Source organism: Loxodonta africana, chromosome 6 (assembly GCF_030014295.1).
Source record: "Loxodonta africana isolate mLoxAfr1 chromosome 6, mLoxAfr1.hap2, whole genome shotgun sequence".
Taxonomy (NCBI): domain Eukaryota; kingdom Metazoa; phylum Chordata; class Mammalia; order Proboscidea; family Elephantidae; genus Loxodonta; species Loxodonta africana.
Genome location: NC_087347.1, coordinates 94,175,003 through 94,182,106, shown reverse-complemented (window position 1 = coordinate 94,182,106; position 7,104 = coordinate 94,175,003). Strand labels below are relative to the sequence as shown.

The 7,104-nt window shown below is 47.0% G+C and overlaps 1 protein-coding gene across 1 annotated transcript; it reads right to left on the bottom strand.

Annotated features, from left to right (window-relative positions):
* Positions 1 to 265: 265 nt before the first annotated feature.
* RPRM (reprimo, TP53 dependent G2 arrest mediator homolog) lies at positions 266 to 1,731 on the bottom strand. The gene has a single exon (XM_010586314.2). It carries the CDS (start codon positions 1,729 to 1,731, stop codon positions 1,402 to 1,404), a length of 330 nt encoding a protein of 109 aa, XP_010584616.1. The 3' UTR covers positions 266 to 1,401.
* Between the last annotated feature and the right edge of the window lie 5,373 nt (positions 1,732 to 7,104).

Genomic DNA, 7,104 nt, shown 5'->3' with positions numbered 1-7,104 from the left:
TTGTTAGCGTCATTATGTGCTTTAGCACAATTACATTTCTTCGCACTTTATAGTTTTTTTCTTTCTCTTTCGAGCCGCATCTCAACCCTTTCTTGCTGACGTTGATCTAGGGAGAGATGTCGTCCCGGAAGGCTGGCCAAGCCTTGTCTTCCTTTCATTATTGGTGTAACCCTGTTTTCCCGCCGGAGCCCGGCACGGAAGCGTAATCTTCCCGCGGGGCCCTTATGTCGTCTCGTCTGGCTCAGAATGCTTGGCTTAAATGAAATATAAAGTGGTAACTCTGTAAGAGAAAACGAAGGCTGTTGCCTCTCAGAAGGCTCCTGTGCCTGGGGCTTGGGGATGTCTCACTCGTCCTTTGGCCTCTCGGTCTCGCCCCAACCCTCACCTCTTCATCAGATCCATGAATTGAAGCATAGCTCTCCAAGGCCCATAACCACACTCCTCACCCCTGCCTGTTCCCATTTGCCGGGGAGCGCAGAATGACTACCCGAAGGCCAGGCACAAAACATTTAAATGTCGCATTTATTAAAGAAATCTTAAGAAAAAAAAGTCAAAACGGTGTCACGGATGTCAAGAGCACTTTTGTGGCGTAAACTGTGCAGTCACGAGCTATGAGTTCTATTCCGGGTCTTTACCGAGGCGGCAGCTGGGGGTCCAGCACACCCAGAAAGAGCCAGTTGAAAATGCAGTAAAAGAAACAACTTACCCTTTTCACATTCGCAGGCCCCCCTACCCCACCCATTCTCCCACGGTAACAAAATTCTAACCCCCAGGCAGGCAAACAGACTACTCGGGCAGAAAAGAACTTATCAAATATTTGTATTCAAGCAAAAAACAAACAAACAAAAATCCCTTAAAACGACACATTACAATCAATCACAGGCATTTATCGCCTCTCCCCGCCAGGGCTATGGGGAGCGAGAGGGAGTGGGCGGGAATCCAGACACGGGTTTGTGAGTCCCCATTAGGTCTGCTGCATGGCGCATACACAGGTCATTTTTCGGCCACCAGGTGATCGGTGCCCCTGGGTCTCCCCCTGCCCGCCCTGTCCGCCTGCCCCCAGCGCTCGGCCCACCTGCGGGTGGAGAAGGGCCTCCGCCCCGTCGGTCTCCCCGCATCCCACGCCAGCGGCAGCTTCCAAAGTTCTGAGCCCTAACCGCCCTCTTCTCGCCACTTGCTGCCGAGTCCAGAAGTCCGGCCGCTCTCCTTTTCCAACAGCCAGGCACCAGAGCTTTCAGAGGGCGAGCGAAAAACCGGTCGCTTCATCCTGAAAGGCAGAAGTCGAGAGAAATAATTGACTCCGACAGGTTTGCTTTGCCCCGTCTGGGACAGTAAAGGGCGCAGCAGGGCGGGCGAAGAGGGAAGGCGTGGGGGCGGCTGCCGCGGGGGCCGGGTGGCCGGTCAATAGGGCCCTACGACCACCGCCTCCACCTCCTTAGACGGTCTCCGGTCCTTCACCAGGAAGTTGATCATGCCTTCGGACTTGATGAGCAGGTTGCAGCCGAGGAAGAAGATGCCGAAGACCACGGTGAGCGAGAGCACGCACATGACGGCGATCTGCACCACGCGCATGATGTACAGGCTGCGCTCGTCCGGGCCGCCCTCGGCGAAGCCGTCGTCGGTCACCACGGACGCCTGGGTGCAGCAGCGCACTGCGCGCTCCAGCGCCTCGCTGCTGTTGGCCAGGAACAGGCCCGCCACGTCGGTCTGGTTGCCCAGCGCCGGATTCATCGCGGGAGCAGGCGGGCGCCCCGGGAGGCGCGGATCCGAGGGCTGGGAAGGCGGTGGCGCGGGAGGAACAGGTGCCCCGCTGAGCGCTCACTTGCAGATTTGAGCGCGGGTCTAGTCTTTATCTCCTTTCGAAAGTCCCCGGGCCGTGGGAGTTTCCCCGGAGCCTCTCCGACGCTCGCAGCAGCCCGGCTCTTCTGCGCTGTCCGCTTCTGCCCGGGCGGTGCTTGTTCCCGGAGCTCGCTCGCTGGGGGGTTGTTGGAACTTGGCGGGGCTGGGCCAGCCGGGCCGTGGGAGGTGCGGGCGGTGGCGGCAGCCCTGGCGGCTGCTCTGAGCGAACAGCGGCCTCTTCCGGCCGCGCGGTGACTCTGCACCTGCTGTCATTGAGCGGTGGAGGAAGCAAAGGGGCGAACCTAGTGTTGTTCAATTCGCCTCTTCTCCCACTCCTCAGGCCAGGCAGCGGTCACTGCACTCTCCTGGCTTGATGGATGATTAAAGAGGTTGGAGGAGAGGAGGGAGGAGGGGTTGCGGTCAGCTGAAAGTTTCCGAGGAACTGGGTCACACCACCTCTTGACGTCCTTTGCCTTCTGCCCTTCTCACCTCTGAGTGCATGCAAAGTGGTGATGAATCGCAGGTGCCAGATGGTCCTTGCAAATGCGCGGTCCTTTTGCCTGTGCCTGCCTTCTCTCCTGTGTCGCATTTCTAGTGGAGTGGGGGTGAGTTGAAAGTTTTGTTTGTTTTCTAAACAGTGAAGTTAGGGGGGAAAGAAGGACGAGATGGAGAGAGAGAAGACGGGAGTGAGGAAGGAGGGAAGAAGGCGGGAAGGAAGGATAGAAGGGGAAGGGAGGAAGGAAGAGCCCTCTACCCGTCACAAAAACGGTTGGGAAACAGAGCAAGGGAGATTTTGTAGTGATTTTTGAGGGTAAGGAAAGGAGGTCAGAGGAAGGAAGTGTTCTTTGGCCCTGCGGGGTGATGGTTGCCAGGAGCAGGGTCACTTCTCTAGTAAGGGAGTGAGAGGTGGAGAGAGTGGCCACTTGCTTGCAATCTTAATTGCAGGTGAGTTTTTGGATATACTTCCAGCCTTTCAGTTTGTTGGCCATAAATCCGTTTAAGGGAATTTCTCATCAACATCTATCACCTCGAACGCTGGCAGACTTCTGGAAGTCCTCCCATTTTCCACGAGCTGATGTATTTCACCCTTAGTCATTTTAAACTAAACTACAGCTATTTTAGGGGGCTGGCTGAGGCTTCAGCCCATTCATTACGTTTTTGGTGCTCATTTCAATGAAATTTTATGCACTTCTCAGATCATTTCCTAAGATTTAGAAGAACACTTCAGCTGTTTTCTCTTTCCTACTTTATTTTCTTCCTTCCTTCTTCCCACTTCCTCCCTCCCTCCCTTTCTTTCTTGAAGCTGTAAGAGTTGGTAACCAGGAATTTGAAGCCCAGTCCAAACTTTTGACAGCATGAATTTACTAGTTTTTATTGAAACATGGTACCTTAGACCATTTTCAACTCTACTCTCAATTCCATTCTATTTGCTTGTTCAACCTTCTTATTTTTTCCATGTTCAGAGATCTCAAATGATTTTGCACTACTTCATGACAACCACAAAATAGAAGGAACTGCCATTTGGTAATATTTGGGTGTTGTGTTCATTGTATAAACCAAATCTGTTGCTGTAAGCTCTGTTCTGACTTCAATAAATTGCTGTTGTTATTTCGGGGAGATGTTTAAAAGAAGGCTCAGTTTTCTGGGCCTTAACCACAATTTACGTTTTTTTTTTTTTTGGCCCCGGTTTCTCATGATTAGGTCAGCTGTGAGAATGCCCCACTCAAACAATTTCCTTTGGAAAAATTTATTATTGGAAATTGGGAAGAATTTACTTAAATCTCACTATAGAATCAATCTATCTTAGTTAATATGAATGATACTTAGGAATAATAAGACAATGCATATGTGAAAAAAATTACAGGAGAATTTAAGACAGTATAAAGCATTACTAAAAAGAATGGTAGAGGCAAGTAATGCAACAGGAATTTAGAAAAGCAAGAGGTCATCACAGAATAGAGGCCGACTTCTTGGTTCTGGGAATGTCAGCTTGCACAGGGTCAGGTCTCATGTTTAATAGAATTTGGGTGAGGATAAATAGAAAGGGAATAGCACCTTCTGTATGTGGCACAAGCAAAAAGACAGACATAATTTATAGTATACTTGTAAGATCCAGCTTGGCAGGATCTGTGTTACACATATTGCTAAAAATATTAGGTGAATCATTATCAGAAACCAAGTATAGTTGTTACTTTTAACAGTATTATTGTTTTAGTAAGAAGTCAGCATTAAGATGATTGACCTTTGGAGTTATAGGAGGTTTTATATCCAGTCAAACATTTCCATTTTAGGAGTATATTCGTAAGAGCGGTAAGGTGTTATGGATTGAATTATGTCCCCTCAAAATATGTTTTGTAAATCCTAACCTCTATGCATATGGTTATTATTATGGATTGAGTTGTGTTCCCCCAAAATCTCTGTCAACTTGGTTAGGCCATGATTCCCGGTATTGTATGTCTATCATTTTGTCATCTGTTGTGATTTTCCTATGTGTTGTAAATCCTACTTCTATGATGTTAATGACGCAGGATTAGAGGAATTATGTTAATGAGGCAGGACTCAATCTATGAGATTGGATTGTGTTTTAAGCCAATCTCTTTTGAGATATAAAAGAGAGAAGTGAGCAGAGAGACAGGGGGACCTTACACCACCAAGAAATGAGAGCCAGAAGAATAGCATACCCTTTGCACCTGAGATCCCTGAGCTGAGAAGCTCCTCATTCAGGGGAAGATTGATTACAAGGATCTTTCCCCAGAGCCAACAGAGAGAAAGACTTCCCCTGGAGCTGACACCCTGAATTCAGACTTCAAGCCTCCCAGACTGTAAGAGAATAAATTTCTGTTTGTTAAAGCCATCCACTTGTTGTATTTCTGTTACAGCAGCACTAGATAACTAAGACAGTGATAATCCCACTTGGGAATGGGTTGTCTTTGTAAAATGTTAATGAGGCAGGATTAGTATAGGGTATATCTTGAGTCAATCTCTTTTGACGTATAAAAGAGAAAAAATGAAAGCTAGCAGGAGAGATGGGGTAAGATAGATGCTAAGACACATGGAGATCACCAAGGAACCAGGAAGCAGAAACTGAAGAGACATGTACCTTCCTCCAGAGACAGTAGTGAGAAAAAGCATTTCCCTACAGCTCCAGCCCAGTGCCATATGGAGCTTCCTACAGCTAGAGCTCTGAATTTGGACATCTAGCCCCCTAACCTGTGAGAAAATAAGTTTCAGTTTGTTAAAGCTATCCACTTGTGGTATTTCCGTTATAGCAGCACTGGATAACTAAGACAGAATTTGGTATTGGAAGAGTGTGGTGCTGCTCTAACAGAACCTAAAATGTAGAAGTGGTTTTAAAATTGGTAATGGGCAGAGGCTGGAAGAGTTTTAAGGTGCCTAATAGTTTTTTTTTTAATAGTAAAAGATGAGATTGCCTTGAAGAGTCTGTTGGTAGAATTATGGACCTCAAAGGCAATTCTGGTGAGGGTTCAGAAGGAAACGAGGAGAGCTGTAGAGAAAGTCTCTATCATCTTAGAGAATATGTATAATTCCAGAAACAGAATATTTCTAGAAATGTGGGCATTCGGTGCGCTTGTGCTGAAGCTTTAAAAGAAAATGATGAATATGTGATTGGACAGTGGAGGAAGGGCAGTGCTTTTTATGCAGTGGCAAAGAATTGTATGAGATATGTTCAAACGTTTGGTGAAAGGTAGAGCTTGTAAGTGATGAACTTGGATATCTGGTTGAGGAGATTTCTAAGCAAGCTCTTAAAGGAGCCACATGGTTTCTGTTTGCCGCTTATAGTAAAATGCAAGAGGAAAGACATGGACTTAAAAATGAACTGTGCAAAATGAAAACGGAACTTAAAGACTTGGAAAATTCAGTTGTACAAACTAAGAACACATGTCCTAGAATGTTCACCAAGGACGTGGCTACACAATCTTTTGTTACAGAGATTAAGTCTGTGACTAATGGATTTAACTAACTACCACAGCAGAAAACCCATCAGCTTAGACAGAAGGGGACAGAAAGAGCTAAAGGAAAGAACACTGTCTGCCTCTTTGAATCTACAGGCAGGATACAGGCCAAAGGAGCTATATCTGTTGTCCTCCAAGAAAGGAAAAGTACCATCCCTGGAGTAGCTCAGAGATCAGTGGAACTGTTGGAAGGGGCACAGAAAGCAGGGCCTTCTCAATTTTAAAGGGTAGGGTCATAGTCTCTTGGATCTCAAAAGGCAGGGCTGCAGTCTCTTAGGTTTCAAAGAGTCAGATCTTTGCCAACTCAGTTCTGGAGTGTGGAGCTACCGTTAAGGCATTCCAGGGAGATGGGGCTACCACTGAAAGCTGAGGGGGCACAGCTGCCATGCCCAAGGGGCAGAAGAATGGAGCCTTCCGGGGCCTAGGAGATGGAGTTGCCGCTCAGATGGACTAGGCGAATGGGGCCACCTAAAGCCAAGGGAGCAGAGTTGCTATCCCAAAGTACCTGGAAGAAGGAGGTGAAGCCCAGGAATGAGGGGCCTCCACCCAGAATTCAAAAGGTGTGGCCAACACCCTGAGTCTAGAGGATGGGTCCATTGCCCAGATAGTCTCAGAGAAGAGAGGATTATTTTCAAGCCTTGAGAGCTAATATAATTTGTTCTGCCGGGTTTTGGACTTTCCTCATGCCTATTGTGGTTTCTTTCCCTTCAATATCTCCCATTCTTAATGGAAATGTCTACCTTGTGCCTGTTCCACCACTGTACTTTGTAAACAGATAACTTATATTCTAGATTTCACAGGTTCACAGATGAAGAGGAATTTTTCCCCAAGATGGAATTCACCTAAACTCTGACCCATGTTTGATTTAGATGATTCGGTAGATGAGATTTTGGGCTTGGAGTTTATTTAAGATTTTGGGATGTTGCGATGGGGTGAATGTGTTTTGAATGTGGCAAGGACATGAATTTTGGAGGGCCAAAGGGTGGAATATTGTGGATTGAATTGTGTCCCCCCAAAATATGTGCTGTAAATCCTAATCTCTATGCCCATGTTTATAATGCCATTTGAGAATGAGCTGTCTTTGTTATGTTAATGAGGCAAGGTTAGTGTAGGGTGTATCCTGAGTCACTGTCTTTTGAGATATAAAAGAGAAAAAAATGCAAGCTAGCAAGACAGATGGGGTAAGATAGATACCAAGGCACATGGGGATCTCCAAGGAACCAGGAAGCAGAAGCTGAGGAGACGAGAACTTTCCTTCAAAACTGACAGAGAGAAAGCCTTCCCCTAGAGC